Source organism: Scyliorhinus canicula, chromosome 9, assembly GCF_902713615.1.
Source record: "Scyliorhinus canicula chromosome 9, sScyCan1.1, whole genome shotgun sequence".
Taxonomy (NCBI): Eukaryota; Metazoa; Chordata; class Chondrichthyes; order Carcharhiniformes; family Scyliorhinidae; genus Scyliorhinus; species Scyliorhinus canicula.
In genome coordinates, this window is record NC_052154.1 from 5,428,020 (window position 1) to 5,446,604 (window position 18,585).

Sequence of the window (18,585 nt, forward strand, 5' to 3'; positions counted from 1 at the left end):
GGCCATTTGGTCCGTTGGACCTGGCGGGGCTATTGAAAGGTCTGTCTTTTTTTTATTCCTTCATGGGCCATGGGCAATGCTGGCGTTGTACCCGTCCCTAATTGGCCCAGGATTGAGTCACTTGCTAGGCCATTTCAGAGGGCAACTAAGAGTCAACCACATTGCTGGGTGTGATGACGTGGCCCCTTTAAGGGACGATCCTTCGGGGGCCACGTGACACGCCCGCACAAAGGGTCGAGATAAAAACTAAGCAACCTGGTCTATAAGAGGCCTCAGTACACATAGATCTCTTAAGCACCCTCTCTAAACCTCCCTGACTCTCTACCTCTCTTACTTTATTTTTGATGTTCCTTGTAAATCTACCTTTCTTGCTGAGGTTCTGTCCACCTATCCGATTAACTCATTTTACAGACTCACCACAACCTGTTGTGATGTGAGGTTCATGTATATACAATACATAGAACATGCAGAGGCCATTCGGCCCATCGAGTCTACACCGACCCACTTAAGCACTCACTTCCACCCCATCCCCGTAACCCAATAAACCGTCCTAACCTTTTTTGATCACTAAGGGCAATTTAACATGGCCACGCCACCTAACCCGCACGTCTTTAGACTGTGGGGGGAAACTGGAGCATCCGGAGGAAACCCACGCAGAGACAGGGAGAACGTGCAGACTCCGCGCAGACAGCGACCCAGCAGGGAATCGAACCTGGCACTGTGAAGCCACAGTGCTAATCACTTGTGCTACCGTGCTGCCCCTAATGAGCCATACTGTCAGGTTGGTGGTGTAGTGCTAATGTCACTGGGCTTGTAATTCAGACGGCCAGACCAATGCTCTGTGGCATGGGTTCAAATCTGACCACAGGCAGTGAGTGGAATTATAATTCAAGTAATAAATCTGGAATTGAAAACGGTTTACAATAATAGTAACCATGACAACTATCATCGAATGGGGCTGGTTTAGCACAGTGGGCTAAGACAGCTGGCTTGTAATGCAGAGCAAGACCAGCTGTGCGGGTTCAATTCCTGTTCCAGCCTCCCCAAACAGGTGCTGGACTGTGGCTTTTTTCTTCTGCTCCGGCCGTCGGCTGCCTTCCTCTCCGGCTGCCTTTTCCAACTGACTGACTTTCAACTGCCCTTAACTGGCGTTATTTTTAAAAATAACGGCCGCCGGGCGAGCCAGCGCGTGCTTCCTGCTCGCGCTGCCAATCGCCGCCTTTTTTCAAACAGCGACGGCCCCCGCGGCTCCCAGTGCTCGCCCCTTTCCAATAAAAAAGTATATATATTTTTTTCATAAACAACAAAAACTCCCATTGGGGTCGGCTCCACACATACCCGCGGATAAAAATAGTGGCCAACCATCTTTTTTTTCTCCTCCGCAACATGGTCAAAGACTTGACATGATTTTTAATAGAATGGCAGGCGGATGAGCTTCAAGGCCCTGACTGCTGACCACCCTTTCCTCTAGAGACACCAGCCCAAGTTGGTCATCAGCTCCCTTCGCCCAACACCGGTTCCCCAAACCCAGGTCGTCCCAGGACAACACCCATGGCTCAAATGCCACATTTTCCCATTTTCCGTGAGTGTTTTTGTAAATTCCAGATGTTTCTCGGGTGCTGTTTTCTGTATGTCCTTTTCAGTCCTGTCACTCTTCTCAACGCCCCCCTCCCGGCCCCATACGATGCCAATGTTGCTATCGGGATTTTCATGTAATGACGAACATTTTACCTCCATGTGCACAGGTTTCTGAAATCAGGGAAAAATCAGAAAGTGCTGGGAACGCTCAGGTCAGGCAGCGGCCCTGCTGGACGGGCGGTATTTAATGGAAGGGACAAGGGTCTGGTTGGAGATCTGGCGAGAGTGCAGGAGGCCTCAGTTCCATGTTTGTTCTGCTCACTTCACAATATTACCAACCGTGGCGTATTTGGTCAGAGAGCACTGACCAATTTATGTCATTTCCTGTCTTTGACTTTCGGGAAGGTGGGGGAGGGAGGAGATGGGGAGGGGGGACTGGGGGTTGCGAAAATGGAACTGAACACAGAGCCCCGCGAACTGTAAATCTGCCTCCTGGCTCCAATTGCTCCTCCAAATCGCCTTTGTTTTTATTTGTTCCAGGATGTGAGTGTCACTAGCAAGGCCAGGATTTGTTTCTCATTAATTGAGAAGGTGGTGTTACATTCATCTTCTCAACTGATGTCAAATACCAATCGTACACAGGGATTGTCGACACAATAATCCTTAGGCAGCACCTCCTAAACCCACAACCGCTGCCATCTGGAAGGATAAAGGCAGCAGACACAGCAAACACCACCAACTTCAAGTTCTGTCCCAGGCCACTCTCACCTCGACGCCCCCCCCCCCCCCCCGAAATTCCCGCCCCCGCCGTGGCAGAGATTCTCCGCCACCCGGGGAAGTGGCAGCGGCAGGAATCTCGCCACTCCGATCGGCGAGGCCCCTGCGGTGATTCTCCGGCCCGGATGGGCTGAAGTCCCGCCGCTGGGAGGCCTCTCCCGCCGCCGAGGTTTGAACCAACCTCTGTAATGGCGGGATCAGCGGCGCGAGCGGGCCCCCGGGGTCCTGGGGGGGGGCGGGGGGCGATTGGACCCCGGGGGGTGCCCCCATGGTGGCCTGGCCCGCGATCGGGGCCCCCCGCTCAGACTCCGGGCCAGTGCCCTGGGTGCACTATTTCTCCTTCCGCGGCCACCACGGCCTCCGCCACGGTGGAAGCGGAAGAGAAACCCACATCGCGCATGCGCCGACCGGCGAAAGCCATTCGGCCAGCCCCGCTGTCGGGGGCGCTGTTTTTTTGCGCCAGTCTTCTGGTGCCAGCCGCTCCGGCGCGGGCCTTTGGGGAGGCCCGAACCCTGAGTGGTTGGCGCCACTCCCCTACTACCCTCTGTCACGCCGGGTAGGGGAGAATCCAGCCCATGACTTGAATTAAAATTTCACTCACTGCCGTGGTCAGATTTGAACCCGTGCCACAGAGCATCGGCCTGGGCTTCTGAATTACAAGCCCAGTGACATTAGCACTACACCAACTTGACAGTATGTCTCATTAAATGTACATGTACCTCACGTCACAACAGGTGGTGGTAAGTCAGTAAAATGAGTTAATCGGACAGGTGGACAGAACCTCAGCAAGAAAGGTAGATTTATGAGTGGCATCTAAAAGAAAGTAAGAGTGGTAGAGAGTAGGTTTAGAGAGGGTACTCCAGAGATTTACATGTACTGAGCCTTCTTGTAGACCAAATTGCTTTGTTTTTCTTTGTAAAAGTGACATTGATTGATTGATTGTCACATGTACTGAAGTGCAGTGAAAAGTATTTTTCTGCGGCCAAGGGAACGTACACAGTTCGACAAAGTACATTGACAATAGCGATTGGGTACAAGGCGGAAAAAGGGCCGAATAAAGCAAATATGATATAAGCAAGAGCAGCACAGGACGTCATGAATAGTGTTCTTACTGGGAACAGATGAGTCCGAGGGAGAGTCCTTGAGGAGTCTGGTAGCTGTGGGGAAGTAGCTGTTCCTAGGTCTGGATGTGCGGGTCTTCAGTCTTCAGACTGCCAGATGGAAGGGTCTGGAAGAGGGCAAAGACTGGGTGTAAGGGGTCTCTGACAATGCTGTCTGCCTTCCCGAGACAGTGGGAGGTGTAGACATTAGTGAACCCGTTGGGCTGCTACAGCTTCCCATGAACCCATGACCTTCTGGTCTGGAGGGAATAGTACGCACTGAATCATGGCTGCTACCGAAAAAGAAGCATTCGATCTGTGGGGTGTTGTGCAGAATGGGAAGTGGTCCCTCGCTGCTGTTGTTATGTTGTTTGGATATCAGAAGCTGGTCCGGCACTGATTGGTTTTTACAGATAGTTTACAGCAGGGGTGGGCAAACTTTTCCGTGCAAGGGCCACATTCAGAAATTCACAATTCACAAAGGGCCGCATAGTATATTAAGTAAAATAATTACTTCACCCGGTTATGATTCTGGGCGCCTCATATAGAACATAGAACAGTACAGCACAGAACAGGCCCTTCGGCCCTCAACGTTGTGCCGAGCAATGATCATCCTACTCAAGTCAACATATCCACCCTATACCAGTAAGTAACCCAGCAGCCCCCCCCCCCCATTAACCTTAAAAAAAAAAATATTTTTTTTTTTTTTTTTTTTTAATGACTTGGTGGGCCGCAGAAATACCTTTGGCGGGCCGCATGCGGGCCGTCGTTTGCCCACCCCTGGTTTACAGGATGGAGACCCTTCAGAATGGATGGAATAGGAGACAGGATGCTTCTGTGTCAGAAATATAAGCTCTTATTACCCTAGTGCACAACTGATGCAATTATTACTGAACTTTACAAACTTTTTATTAACAAACTTTCTCCAAAAGTTTAAAGACCTAGGTAAAAATGAAGAACCTTTAACAACAAGGCGCTTGTTACATCACAGTTACACTGACCACTGAACAATTCCGGCCTGTCTTAAAATGATGTATTAATAAAATTATTACAAATACACTTTCCTCAAGGTACAGGTACACAGGTGCGATTTTTCAAAGTTACATTGACTTCACACATTAAAAATAAGCTACGCTAAGATTCTTTAGTCTGCACAGAGGCATAACTCTTTATATACGGCTACAACGCATAAAATCACAAACTAGAAATTAAAACATTTTATAATGCAACTAAACACTCTAATCGCTTTGAACAACATTTGTGAATGCAACGCGGACCAATTAGACCTGAGAGTTTTCATGGGTTATCAAGTGAAAGGTACGCCCACTTCATTTCTGATTGGCTGGGAGTTGAAGATTTGTAGCTGGAATGCCCACGCTGAATGTTAGAAACTCTCAATTATAAAGGGAGTTTTATTGAAGCAGAGTTTGTTAGAATACAGCTTATCTCCAAGTTTCTGTATTTAGATGTTTTGGTGCTATTTGATCAATTTGGCAGTGGGCTTTACAAGGCCATAAATCATGAATAAATTCAGTTAGAAAATTCTGCTGACAGCCCTTCACTCTGAGAGTGGGAAGAATGTGGGACTGGCCGCCCCAGGGAATGCCAGGGCTGTATTTGAGAGGAAGCAAGATTAGCATTTGAGGAAGAAATGAATGGGAGGTCGAGCTGTTAGGAAGCTGGTTGAAGGTTGGAGGAGGTTCAGGTGGGACCCATGAACTCCAGCAGAGAGCAGCGGGACCCAATGGCTTGTTTCCATGTTGGGAAAGCGATGTAATTCGATGTTACTGCCCCTCACTGTGACGGCTAATGTGGTTATAAATGCGTTCCTGCTGCTGACCTGGTCTCTGATTTACTGTTCATGCCGCCCCTATTGGAACAGCGTCAAATCACCTGCGCAGAACACTCAGCTCGTCACCCGGGAAAGTGGGGGTGGGGGGGGGGGGGGGGGGGGTGGGGTGGGGGCGATTCTCCGAGCCCTGCACCGGGCTGGAGAACCGCCGCAATCGTGCCACGACGCCCCGACGCCGGCGCGCGATTCTCCAAGGTGCGGAGAATCGGCGCCATTTGCACCGACGCGTTTGGCGCGGCGCCGGCTGCTAGAATCGGCAGGGCCGCCAGTTCTCCGGCCCGGACGGGCCCAGCGGCCACGCGGATCCGACAGATTCCCGCCGGCGCCGTTCACCCCTGGTCGCTACCGGCGGGAACTCTGCGCGAATGGTTGGGGTGCGGCCTGTGGGTGGGGGTAGGGGTGCTCCGGCCCGGTGGGGGGGGGCCCATGATCGGGACCCATCGATCGGCGAGCTGGCCTCCCCCCCCTCCAGGCCTACTTTCCTGCGCGGCCGGCCCCTGAACACCGACGCCATATTGAGTCGGGGCCGGTGCGCTGAAGAAGTCCCCCCGTGCATCGACGGGTTGGCGCGGCTCAACTGCGCATGTGTGTGTTGGCGCGGCGCCCATTTGGCACCGGGAAGGGAGGCTGCAGCGGCGTGAACCGCTCCAGCGTCCTGCTGGCCCCCTGTGGGGGACAGAATCGGTTCGTCCCCGTGCCGGTTTTGCGCCGTTGTGAAATGGGATGGAGTTCACGACGGCGTGAACACTTGGGCTCCATTTTGGAGAATCGCCCCCTGGGTTTCCATTCCCCAATGGACAGTCACTTTCTTCAAGGGGAGATGGGGGCATGCTGAGAATGTCACTGGACTGCCGATTTCACAATCCAGCTCATGGCAATCGCTGTTGTTGCTGGCTGCTGGACGGGTTCTTCGTGTCCAACCCAAGCGTGCCATTTTCGGTGGGCATTGTGGGGGGGGGGGGGGGGGGGGGCAGGTGGGGGGGGGGGGGGGGGCAACTGGGGTGCCTTATCGACCCTCTGAATCACGCTTTGGTTTCAAGTTTTAAGTTTCATTTGTGATTTGATTTTTAGTTCAGGGAGTATCTCTGTTAAGGGGCTGCCCCTTTAACCTGTCCCTCGGCTTGTTTGATTTATTTTAGTTGGTTATTTGATTTGCCACAAAACAGGGTTGTGTCGCCGGCCCGGTAATCTGGAGACCCGGCCAATGGTCTGGGGGTAACCGCAAATTACTGCGGATGCTGGAATCTGAAACAAAAAACAGAAAATACTGGACAATGGCAGCAGGTCTGACAGCGGAGGGAGAAGGGAGATAACCTTTCCAGTCTGGATGACTCTTTGTCACAGCTGGCAGAATGGTCTGGGGATATGGGTTTGAAATCCCACTGATTTAATCCCAGCTCATGTAATTAAAAAAAAAAAATCAATTAATTAATCTGGGATATTAAACTTGTCTTGGTAATGGTGACAATTACCAAGTTGATTGTTGCAAAAACGCATCTGGTTCACTAATGCTAAATTAGGGAAGGAAATCTACCTTTCTGAACATGATTCTGGCCGACATATGACAGCAGTGTAGTTGACTTTTAACTGCAGCCTTACATGGCCCAGCAAGTCACTTCATTCAGGGGCAATTAGGGTTGGGGGCAAATGCCTGTCAGTGATTTCCAGATCCCATCAAAATTAACCCACAATGAAGAAATAGCCTTTCCTCCCCCTGCCCCCCCCCCCCCCTCCCCCCCCCCGCACCCTGGAACTGCCGTGCTAAGGTCAGATCAAAACCATATACCTTTATCCCCCCCCCCCCCCGCCCCCACCATTGTGTAGTTTGGTACATTGATACATTGAGTAATGGAGCCAAACTATGGGACTTATCTACATGCAACGTATCAGTCCTTTGTTGAATTCCAAGCAAAACTGAATGCATATGGAATCCGACCCAGCATTGGCCTCGCATAGAATCATAGAATTGACAGTGCAGAAGGAGGCCATTCGGCCCATCGAATCTGCACTGGCCATTGGAAAGAGCACCCTTCCCAAGCCCACACTTCCAACCTATCTCTGTAGCCCAGTAACCCTACCTAACCTTTTTTGGACACTAAGGGGCACTTTAGCATGGCCAATCCACCAAACCGGCACATCTTTGGGCTGTGGGAGGAAACCGGAGCACCCGGAGGAAACCCACGCAGACACGGGGAGAACGTGCAGACTCCGCACAGACAGTGACCCAAGCCAGGAATCGAATTTGGGACCCTGGAGCTGTGAAACAATTGTGCTAGCCACTGTGCTGCCCTCATCCATAGAATGGTGATTAATTTGGCCCCTCAGAATATGTTACAATGAGGTACTGAATATTTTTGATAGACGCGGATACTACGAAACAAAAGCAGGTAGATGAGGTTAAGACACAGGTCAATCACGATCTAACTGAATGGCGGAACAGGTTTGAGGGGCAGAATGGCCTCCCCCAATTCTGACATTCCTTCCCTGTATCAACTAACAATCCAGTTAAATTTCATAACTTTGCTCCCTTCCTCCACTTCCCCCCCCCCACCACCTCCCCCCCCTCAAAAAAAAATCCCATCGCTCTCTTGCTTCATTAATCTGAGATTTCCCTGCATGGATCTGACCCGTAAAGTTCAGCCAACATTTGAAACCGGGGTCCCCAGTCATTGAGGAAGTCGTAATCCTGCTCGGAGTCAATGGAGGAGACGTCCAGGGAGCTCAGTGAATCAGCGACTGATTCGGCGCCCTCATAGCCGTAGATGTGGAGCGTGTCGTAGGGCAGTCCAACCCTGTCGCCATCTGCTTCATCCTTCTTCATCCTCACCACCGAGCCCATGTCGTTGTTGGGCTTCCTGACCTGGGCATAAACCGGGACGCAGTTCATCGCTTTCGCCGGCCGCGGCCCATTGGTCCGAAGAGAGTTCAGCACCGTGATGTCAAAGCTGTTGGTGTCCATTTCTCCGCCTCCTTCTTCATCATACCTCACCAGCTGCTCTCGGATCTCGCCCGGGGGCTTTACCAGCCCGATGAAGGCATTCTTCTTCTTCATCTTCTGGTGGACAATCAACACCGCCAGGACTGAGATAAGAGAAAGAAAGAAAAAAGGTAATGCATTTCGGAAGGAAGAATAAGGAGAGGAAACATGCTGCAACAACTTGCATTGATACAGAACCTTCTAACATGGCTAAACCTCTCCTTTCGCAGGAACATTATCAAACAAAATTTGACATGTAGTGATGGGTGAGCAGAGTAGCCTCTCTTACTGCATGAGTAATTCATAAACCCGGATTAGTATTCCGGAAAATATTCCCACCTTGAGTCTGGAGGATGTAAATTCAATAACACGGCAATAAATAAAACACTGCCAATCGCGATGACTAGGAAACCGCCAGATTATAATAAAAACCCATCTGGTTAGAATCATAGAATTTACAGTGCGGAAGGAGGCCATTCAGCCCATCGAGTCTGCACCGGCCCTTGGAAAGCACCCTACCTAAGCCCACGCCTCCACCCTATCCCCGTAACCCAGTAGACCCACTGAACCTTTGGACACTGTGGATCAATTTATCATGGTCAATCCACCTAACCTGCACATGTTTGGACTGTGGGAGGAAACCGGAGCACCCGGAGGGAACCCACGCAGACACGGGGAGAATGTGCAGCACTCCGTACAGACAGTTACCGGAGGTCAGAATTGAACCCGGGATCCTGAGGCTGTGAGGCAGCGGTGCTAACCACTGTGCCGCCCCGGTTCACTAATGTTCTTTAGGGAAGGACGTCTGCTGTCTTCCCTCAATTTTCACCATACCAGGGGGCGTACACGGAGGTAGGTGCGCTGGCTCCTGCCGTTATTCTGTCCCGGGGCTATTTGCTCAGAGCTGGGGCAAATCCCAAATAGGCTGACACTCCAGTGTGGAATTGAGGGAGTGCTACACTCTCAGAAGCGCTGTCTTTGAACCGAGATATGCCCTTCCCTCTAGGGTGGTTGTAGAAGACCGCATGGCATTATTTCAAATCAGGGCAGGGGAGTTCCCCTCAGCGCCATCAGTTTTCCAAAATTCCCTAGATTCCTTGATCCTGGAAAGGTCCCATCAGATTGGAAAATAGTGAATGTAATTCCTCTATTCAAGATAGGGGAGCGATAGAAAGCAGGAAATAACAGGGAAGCTCGCTAAACACCTGTCATTACAAAATGCAGTGGTCGACTGTTGAGGAGGTTAGGGCTGGACGTTTAGAAAATCATAATGCAATCGGGCAGCCAACATGGATCTGTGAACGGCAAATAGTGTTGGAGTCATTTAATTGACTTCTTTGAGGAATTAACAAGCAACACGGCTAAAGGGGACCCTGTAGTGTACATGCATTTCCAAAAGGTGTTTGATAAGGTACCACATCAAAGGTGAACCGGCAAAATAAAAACTCACCATATAGGGGTAATATATTGATGATGGATAGATGATCAGTTAGCTGACAGGAAGCAGAGAGTAGGGATAAATGGATCACTTTTGGGTTAGCAAGTTGGGATAAGTGGAGTGCCCATGGATCAGTGCTGAGGCCTCAACTGTTTACAGTCTAGGGCAATGCCTTGGATGAAGGGACTGAATATATGGTTGCTAAATTTGCTGATGAAATGAAGACAGGTAGGAGAGTAGGTTGTGAAGAGGACATAAGAAGTAGGGTTGTTTTGCTTCAGTTGGTGCGATCATATCTGAAATGCTGTGAACAGTTTTGGCCTGCTTACTTATGAAATTGAATTCGAAGCAATTAAGAGGAGATTTACTCGATTGATTCCTGGGGTGGCGAGCTTATCTGACAAGTTTGGAAGATTGAGAACTTATTGAAACACACAAGATCCTGAAGGCACTTGTCAGGGTGGATGCTGTGCAGCATGGTAGCACAGTGCCAGGGTCCCAGGTTCGATTCCCGGTTTGGGTCACTGTGCGGAGTCCGCACATTCTCCCCATGTCTGTGTGGGTTTCCTCCGGGTGCTCCATTTTCCTCCCACAAGTCCCGAAACTGTTAGGTGAATCAGACATTCTGAATTCTCCCTCCGCGTACCCGAACAGGCGCCGGAATGTGGCGACTAGGGGATTTTCACAGTGACTTCATTGCAGTGTTAATGAAAGCCTACTTGTGACAATAAAGATTATCATTATTAGAAGGCAGCATGGCGGCGCAGTGGTTAGCACTGCTGCCTCACGGCGCCGACGTCCTAGTTTCGATCCCGGCTCTGGGTCACTGTCCGTGTGGAGTTTGCACATTCTCCCCGTGTCTGCGTGGGTCTCACCCCCACAGCCCAGAGATGTGCAGGGTAGGTGGATTGGCCAGGCTAAATTGCCTCTTAATTGGAAATGAATGAATTGGGTACTCTAAATTAAAAAAAAAGAATATTATTATTATAGGGGGTTAGGCAGGTTGAGGCCACAATCAAATCGGCTACGCTCTTACCAGATGGTGGAGCAGATCCAAAGGCCCATACGGCCTACTCCTGAAACCAAGTGTACGCTTGTCCGTCCCAAGCCAATATTTATTGCTCAGCTGGCATTTATATTACATTGCTGTTTGTGGGAATTTGCTGTTCTCAGATTAGTATTTGTGTTTCCCACATTATAACAGTGGCTACACTTCAAAAAAAATTGTTTGTTAGCTGTACAATACTTTGGGACACCCTTTGGGTGCGAAAGGCTCCACATAAATGCAAACCTTTCTTTAACAACTACTGCTTCAGATGACTCGCTTCACTAAGTGACGTGCGTTTGCCGTTTTGCTCTATATTTTATACATCCCAGAGCATGCAGAGTCGACGCTCGTTTTTCGGTCCGCCACAGGCTGATTTCCAGCGCCTTAAAATATTTCCAGTCACACAATGTTTGCATGCTCAGCTCAGCTCTCGCCTCTCGGTCTTTCTATTTCATCCAAGCTCTGAGTCTTAACCAATCGAGCACAGTGAGGATAGATCAGTTACCAGACTAACGTGATCAAACACAGAGCAATCAAACCACTGAACAGTACACTAATCAGTGTATTTTGACTTGGCGCTTTCCTGTTGCTATGCCACTGCTTTCAGAGCGAGGGATAAAATCTGAAAATTAGAAGTGGGAGGAGGAGAGAGAGTGGGAAAAATAGGATTGAAAACCAAAGTGACATTGCTGATCAAGCTGACTCACATATAGCAACGATGATGCAGAGGAAGACGATCAGCAGGACTGTCACTGTTACTCCCGAGGTAAGTGCAGCAAAGTTCCGGCAGTTAATCGGCTTCCTGTTTTGGTCGCACGAGCACACGTTTATTGCCAGGGTGTTGTTGGTGCTCATGGACGGATTCCCATTGTCAGAGATGACAATCGGCACAAAAAACTTGCTGACCTCTTTCTGATCGAAGCCCGCCCTCTTGATGGTGATGTTGGCAGTGTTATCTAGAGAGGAACAGTGGGAATGCAAAAAAGAGAGTGAGTATGCGCAGTGGTTAGCACTGTTGCTTCACAGTTCCAGGGTCAGAGCCTCAGTTTGTGATACCATCCAGCACCAGCCACCCTGTTGATCGACACAACACCAACCAACACGCCTGCCTTTCACCGTGGCAGCAGTGCGTACTCTCTACAACATGCACTGCAGCAACTCATCAAGCCTCCATGGACAGCCCCTTCCAAACCTCTGGCCTCTACCCCCTAGTGGGGCAAGATCAGAGAATGCATGGGAACACCACTGGCTGGAGGTTGACCGCCAAGCCACACACCATCTTGAGTTGGAATTAGAGCGGCACTCCTTCACCGTCACTGGGTCTGAATCCTGGAAACCCTTTCCTCAATGGCACCGTGGGAATAGACACCCACCGCATGGACTGCAGCGGTTCAGGAAGGTTTTGTTTAGAGACATGGATGAAGAGAGTCACAGGACTGCTAATTGGCATTTAACAAAATAATAAAACATATATTAAATATGAAAAGATTAACTATAATACACTACTCCTTCACCGCAACTTTATCATTGCAGGTATACACAGATGTATATGGATAACTCAAGTTATCCATGTAAATTACAATTTATCTTATACTCAGATGTCTGTAAGAAAGTACACAGTCCCTGTAAACCAACAGGTGAACTGTGGTCAGACACACTCTGAAAGCAAGAGTCAGATGCCACCCAAAACAACTTCAGTGGATTTCTCATCAAATGCCCCAGATGCTTGTCACACTGAGCTGACTGGCCTCATCGGAACTCTGACTTCCAGACCGGTGTTTTCCAACCCCTTGGAATCGTCTCCCAAACAAGGCTTTGCCTCAGCTGTCTTCACCAAGGATCCACTTCCAGGATTTCAATATCTCCCTTCAGTATTCCTGTATCTTAGATTGCCATGTGCATTCAGGCTTCTCCATCATCTGTCAGGTACGCAGCCCCGTCAACGGAATGCTACTGCTGCACAGGCTGCGTTAATGTGTCACCAAACTTTTGATTCCCCTCAGGTGTTTGGGTTTAAATCTGGTTCTTGCAGCTGGGAGCATTTTCTCTGCTTTTGGATTGGATTGGATTGGATTTGTTTATTGTCACGTGTACCGAGGTACAGTGAAAAGTATTTTTCTGCAAGCAGCTCAACAGATCATTCAGTACATGGGAAGAAAAGGGAATTGAACAGAATTCAAGAAAATACGTGAGAATACATAATAGGGCAACACAATATATACAATGTAACTACATAAGCATTGGCATCGGATGAAGCAGACATGGGTGTAGTGTTAATGAGGACAGTCCATAAGAGGGTCATTTAGGAGTCTGGTGACAGTGGGGAAGAAGCTGTTTTTGAGTCTGTTCGTGCGTGTTCTCAGACTTCTGTATCTCCTGCCCGATGGAAGAAGTTGGAAAAGTGAGTAAGCCGGGTGGGAGGGATCCTTGATTATGCTGCCTGCTTTCCCCCGGCAGCGGGAGGTGTAGATGGAATCAATGGATGGGAGGCAGGTTCGTGTGATGGACTGGGCGGTATTCACGACTCTCTAAAGTTTCTTGCGGTCCTGGGCCGAGCAGTTGCCATACCAGGCTGTGATGCAGCCCGATAGGATGCTCTCTATAGTGCATCTGTAAAAGTTGGTAAGGGTTAATGTGGACATGCCAAATTTCCTTAGTTTCCTGAGGAAGTAAAGGCGCTGTTGTGCTTTCTTGGTGATAGCGTCGACATGAGTGGACCAGGATAGATTTTTGGAGATGTGTACCCCTAGGAATTTGAAACTGCTAACCATCTCCACCTCGGCTCTGTTGATGCTGACAGGGGTGTGTACAGTACTTTGCTTCCTGAAGTCGATGACCAGCTCTTTAGTTTTGCTGGCATTGAGGGAGAGATTGTTGTCGTTGCACCACTCCACTAGGTTCTCTATCTCCCTCCTGTATTCGGACTCGTCGTTATTCGAGATCCGGCCCCACTATAACTTCACCCAACAGACCCTTTAACCTGTCTTCCCAAGTCACACTTTTGTTCTGACTCCCTGGTTTCTGGGACTTTCCTTTGTTCTTTTGGGAAGTCTGTTTTTTTCCCCAGCTCCTTGGTCCTGTTCAGCGTCTCTGAGGCCCAGCTTAAAACTAAACTCAAACGTTATTTCCGTCTTAGGGTGGTCCCCGGTTGCCAAGCAACAAGCTAGTTTTCCTTTCGCCAAACTGGAGTAATTAACCCTTTCAAATGCAGAACACAGAATTAAAGCTGTGCCTTTTTTCTAATACTCACAAATACAAATAAATGTTACTTAAAACTGCCTCCAGTTCCTGACACTATTGATGTGCAATAATAAAAGCATATGGCTGAATGGGTTTGGAGGGGGTGCAGGGGAGGTTTACCAGGACGTTGCCTGGTATGGAGGGCATTAGCTATGAGGAGAGGTTGTGGAACAACGGAGGTTGAGGGGCGACCTGATAGAAGTCATTATGAGGGGCATGGACAGAGTGGATAGTCAGAAGCTTTTATCCCAGAGTGGAAGTGTCAATTCCTAGGGAACATAGGTTTAAGTTGCGAGTGGCAAGGTTTAGAGGAGATGTACGAGGTAAGTTTTTTTACACAGAGGGTGGTGGGTGCCTGGAACTCGCTGCCGTAGGAGGTGGTGGAAGCAGGGACGATAGTGACATTTAAGGGGCATCTTGACAAATACATGAATAGGATGGGAATAGAGGGATATGGACCCAAGAAGTGTAGGTTTTAGGTTAGATGGGCAGCATGGTCGGCACAGGTTTGGAGGGCCGAAGGGCCTGTTCCTGCGCTGTACTTTTCTTTGTTCTTTGTTACCAACTTCTGCCGAGAGAAACATTTTTGCCAAGACAACTCTATGGGATCCTCCCAATTTGAAGATGTCTGTTAAATCTCCTCCGGGAGACTGCTCAGAGGAGAACAAACCCAGTCACACAAGTCTCTCACACCTTGAACGCTTTAAGTACATACAGAAGAGTAATTTCTACCCTCCTGTTATGGGTTGGTCACCGCTGATCGCAGATGGGAGGTGAATCTGTGTGTTATTATGTTTGAAATTAATTTCGCTCTTCTTCAGCAAAAGGTATTCATCTCTTTCCATTAAGCGGTGAGAACTGTTATTAAAATTAGGCAGCCAAATTTGTTCAGCGCCCGTCCACTGGCATTGCACAGTACGATTCCACGGATTCTTTGCTTCACGTTACCCAAATGAATTTACTTACTGCCATTGTCCTTTACAGAAAAGTTGCTGTCCTTCACTGCTATACTGAAGTGGAATCTGACGGCTGGTGTCATTTCATCGAGGTCGACAGCAGAGATTACGTGGATTACCTGGAAGAAATTAAAGTGTTAACAGGAACGCAATAGACAGCAACGCCCGGTGCGAGGTTATACAAAATGTACAGCGTTATATCCAGTAACGTATTGTGTGATATCAAAACAATGATAGAATTCTCCAGTCGTTGCGATTCACATTTCCCGTGGGCAGCGCAGCCCCCGCCAACGGGTTTCCCGGCACCGCGGGGTACTTACAATGGAAATTCCGTGGACAATCGGTGGGAAGATATAATCCCGCCACCCGCGAATGACGGGCAGCCGAGAAACATGCGGCTGGGTTCCAGAGAATCCCGCCCATATACCCAGTAATGCGCAGTGTGAAATTATATAAATATAGAATGTTATATCCAGTAACCGATAGTGTGATATTAAATGAATTCATGGGACACGCCTCCTTGATGTTATTAGTCTCAGTGTCAAAAGATGAGGTGAGAAAAGCCAGCAGCCTGCTTTCCCCGCATGGGAAAATTCCACCCCAGTAACTAACTGTGCGCTGTTATATATTATATAGAGCAGTGTTAGATTAAGTAGAGCAACTGGGTAGTTCTGTCCTTGTTGAAGTCTAAACCGAATGGGAGACTACCAACCTGTTTTACATTTCCTGATTTGTATATCCATCGAGTAAGGTGTTGGAGGGAATGACAAAGAGAGAGAGAGTGAGAGAGGGGAGTGAGAGAAAGAGAGAGACAGTTATATAGAGAGAGTCTGTCAGGCAAATAGAGAGACGGACACAGGGAGACGGAGGGGGAGACAGGAGGGAGAGACTAAAATAGAGAAGGAGAGAGAGAGACCTGAGGGAGTACAGGTAATAAGAGATATATAGCGAGTGAGAAAGAGAGAGAGTGCAGATGTACCATTCTTCCAACTAAACTGTATAAACAGCACTCACCGTTCCAGCGACATCGTTTTCACAGATATGTGCTTCATCACCTTCAGCCAAAGTTGGGGCGTTATCATTCTTATCCAACACTATAATTACAACTCGAGCATTGGATGTGGGATCTGTACAACAAACAAGAGCACAGTGATGAGAAAAGAGTTGGAAACATTTCGAAACAGATGCCGACTGAGCTGATGGGTGCTTCTCTGTTGCTAAAGAAGATGGACCGCGAGAAATGGACAACGTGCAAACTCAGCAGCAGGAGAGAGGTTATAGGTCACGAGTCTCCACATCCAGTTCAGAGTACCATTCACAATGTCGAGGAAGCGTAACCCAACCCACACTTACACCACCCAATCACATGTAATCAGGCATATAAAAATAGTTAATAATTTACATTTATAATAATAATATTTATTAGTGACACAAGTAGGCTTACACTAACGCTGCAATGAGGTAGCTGGGAAGGATTTCTGATGTGCTTCACAACAATCAAGTATCTTTCTGAAGTCAGGCTACTGGAAGGTAGCAAACACATCAGCTAATCCTCGCACAGCAAGCTTCCAAAAACTGCAATGTGATGCTGACCAGGGTTAACTGTTGTAATGTTTCTTGAGGGATAAATATTGGGCAGAACATCAGGGCGATCTCCCGTCCTCCTCTTCAAATGGTGTTGTGACATCTTTTATGTCCACATGAGAGGAGGTTGGGTTTAACATCTTCCCTGAAAGACGGTACCTCCGTTCAGGAGCGACTTAAAAAAGGAGAGTTAATTAGAGAGGCGGAGGTAAGGCTCAGGGAGGGAATTACAGATCTGAGGGTCGAGGTAGCTGAGGGCGGATTTGCCAATGGCGGAGCGCTGAAAACCACAGATACTCGCGGAAGGGGGAGACCTCCAACGTTTGGGGATGGAGGAGATTACAGAGAGTGGGAGGGATGAGGCCATGGAGAGGTTCAAGAGAATTCTTAAACCATAGTTGTCTGGGCTGGGGTGCCAAGTGTACTTCAGCGAGCACGGGATGATGGACAAAGGGGCTGATGAGCCATCAATTGCACGAGAGACGAGTTGCTATACAAAAGTTAGGCTTTAATAAGCTAGATCTTAGCCCTGCGGTTGTCTACAATAAAATGGACGACCGCCTGGTGTTCCGACAATTTATACCTCGGTAAGGAGGCGTGGTTAACTCAGCCTCTCGACCAATCAGAAAGCTGTCACATGACTGGTCTCAACCAATCGGTTGAGAGGCACATGACCGACCAGGGCCAATGATAAGCCGGTGTTCTGCACCAATGGCAGAAAGCTATGCAAATCATATCACCACAGGAGCATTGGTATGAGTTTGGGTGGAGGCAGCAGAGACTTGGATGAGCTGAAGGTTACTGAGGGTGCAAGGTGGGACGCTGGTCAGGGGAACATGGGAATAGCTGAGTCTGGAGTTAGAAAGCCTGATTGAAAGTTTCACCCACAGATGTGTTGAGGAAGGTGATGTGGAGACTTACTGCTTTTACCGACTTCATGGGCTTCCACCGTGATGTTGTGCCGGGCAATAGCTTCTCGGTCCAGCTCCACTATTGTTTTAATAATTCCATCATCTTTTCCAATTGTAAAATATTCCTTCCCATCTCTTAATGAATAGCTGGATGCACAAAACGCATGTCAGAACAACAGGTAACCACAATGCTGAACAAAGAATATTTATTTAAATACAATAATTTTTTCTTTTACTTTTGAATTACATATTCCACAGACATTAATGCAAAGCATTAAATGTACAAGTAAGGATCCAACCGACGGATCTGAGGGGTTTATATATATAATAGGTGTGGCACAGTGGTTAGCACTGCTGCCTCACGGCACCAGCCTTGGGTCATTACCTGGGTGGAGTTTACTGGCTTACAGGCGTAGAGGGGGGGTGGGGGGGGGGGGGGGGGGGGGGGGGGGAGAGTGGGATTAAGTAGGGTGTTCTTTCAGAGGGTCGGTGCAGATTTGATGGGTCGAATGGCCTCCTTCTATACTGTAAGGATTCTATGAGTAAAAGGTACCCGGGGGCCGAGTTGCAGACTGGAAGCTAAGCGAGGGATTCGGGGTGGTTTACATACAGAATAACAAATACTCGAGAATGAGTTACATACTGGAAACTAAGTGAGGGGTTTGGGTGGTGTATGTATTGAACAAGAGATACCCGGGAGTGGGTTACAGACTGGAATCTAATCGAGAGGTTCGGGGCGGTTTATATACAGAGTAACAGATACCCGGGAGGGAGTTCCAGACTGGAATCTAATCGAGTGGTTCGGGCGGTTTATATACAGAGTAACAGATCGCCAGGAATGAGTTACAGATTGGAATCTAAGTGAGGGGTTCAGGGTGGTTTATATATCGAATAACAGATATCTGGGAGTGAGTTACAGACAGAAATCTAATCGAGGGGTTCGGGGTGGTTTATATACAGAGTAACAGATCGCCAGGAATGAGTTACAGATTGGAATCTAATTGAGGGGTTCAGGGTGGTTTATATATCGAATAACAGATATCTGGGAGTGAGTTACAGACAGAAATCTAATCGAGGGGTTCAGGGTGGTTTATATATTGAATAACAGATATCTGGGGGTGAGT

General features: G+C 48.6%; 1 protein-coding gene across 1 annotated transcript in view; it reads right to left on the reverse strand.

Moving 5' to 3' along the window:
* Positions 1-7,477: 7,477 nt before the first annotated feature.
* LOC119971086 (cadherin-5-like) overlaps positions 7,478-18,585 on the reverse strand; it is a 72,580-nt gene continuing 61,472 nt past the window's right edge. Inside the window, exons 8-12 of the mRNA XM_038806238.1 lie at positions 17,472-17,608; positions 15,981-16,093; positions 14,977-15,085; positions 11,478-11,726; positions 7,478-8,388 (exon numbers count right to left, since the gene is read on the reverse strand). Coding sequence (XP_038662166.1) covers positions 7,904-8,388; positions 11,478-11,726; positions 14,977-15,085; positions 15,981-16,093; positions 17,472-17,608 — 1,093 coding nt within the window. The 3' untranslated portion in view covers positions 7,478-7,903. The remainder of the gene's footprint in view (positions 8,389-11,477; positions 11,727-14,976; positions 15,086-15,980; positions 16,094-17,471; positions 17,609-18,585) is intronic.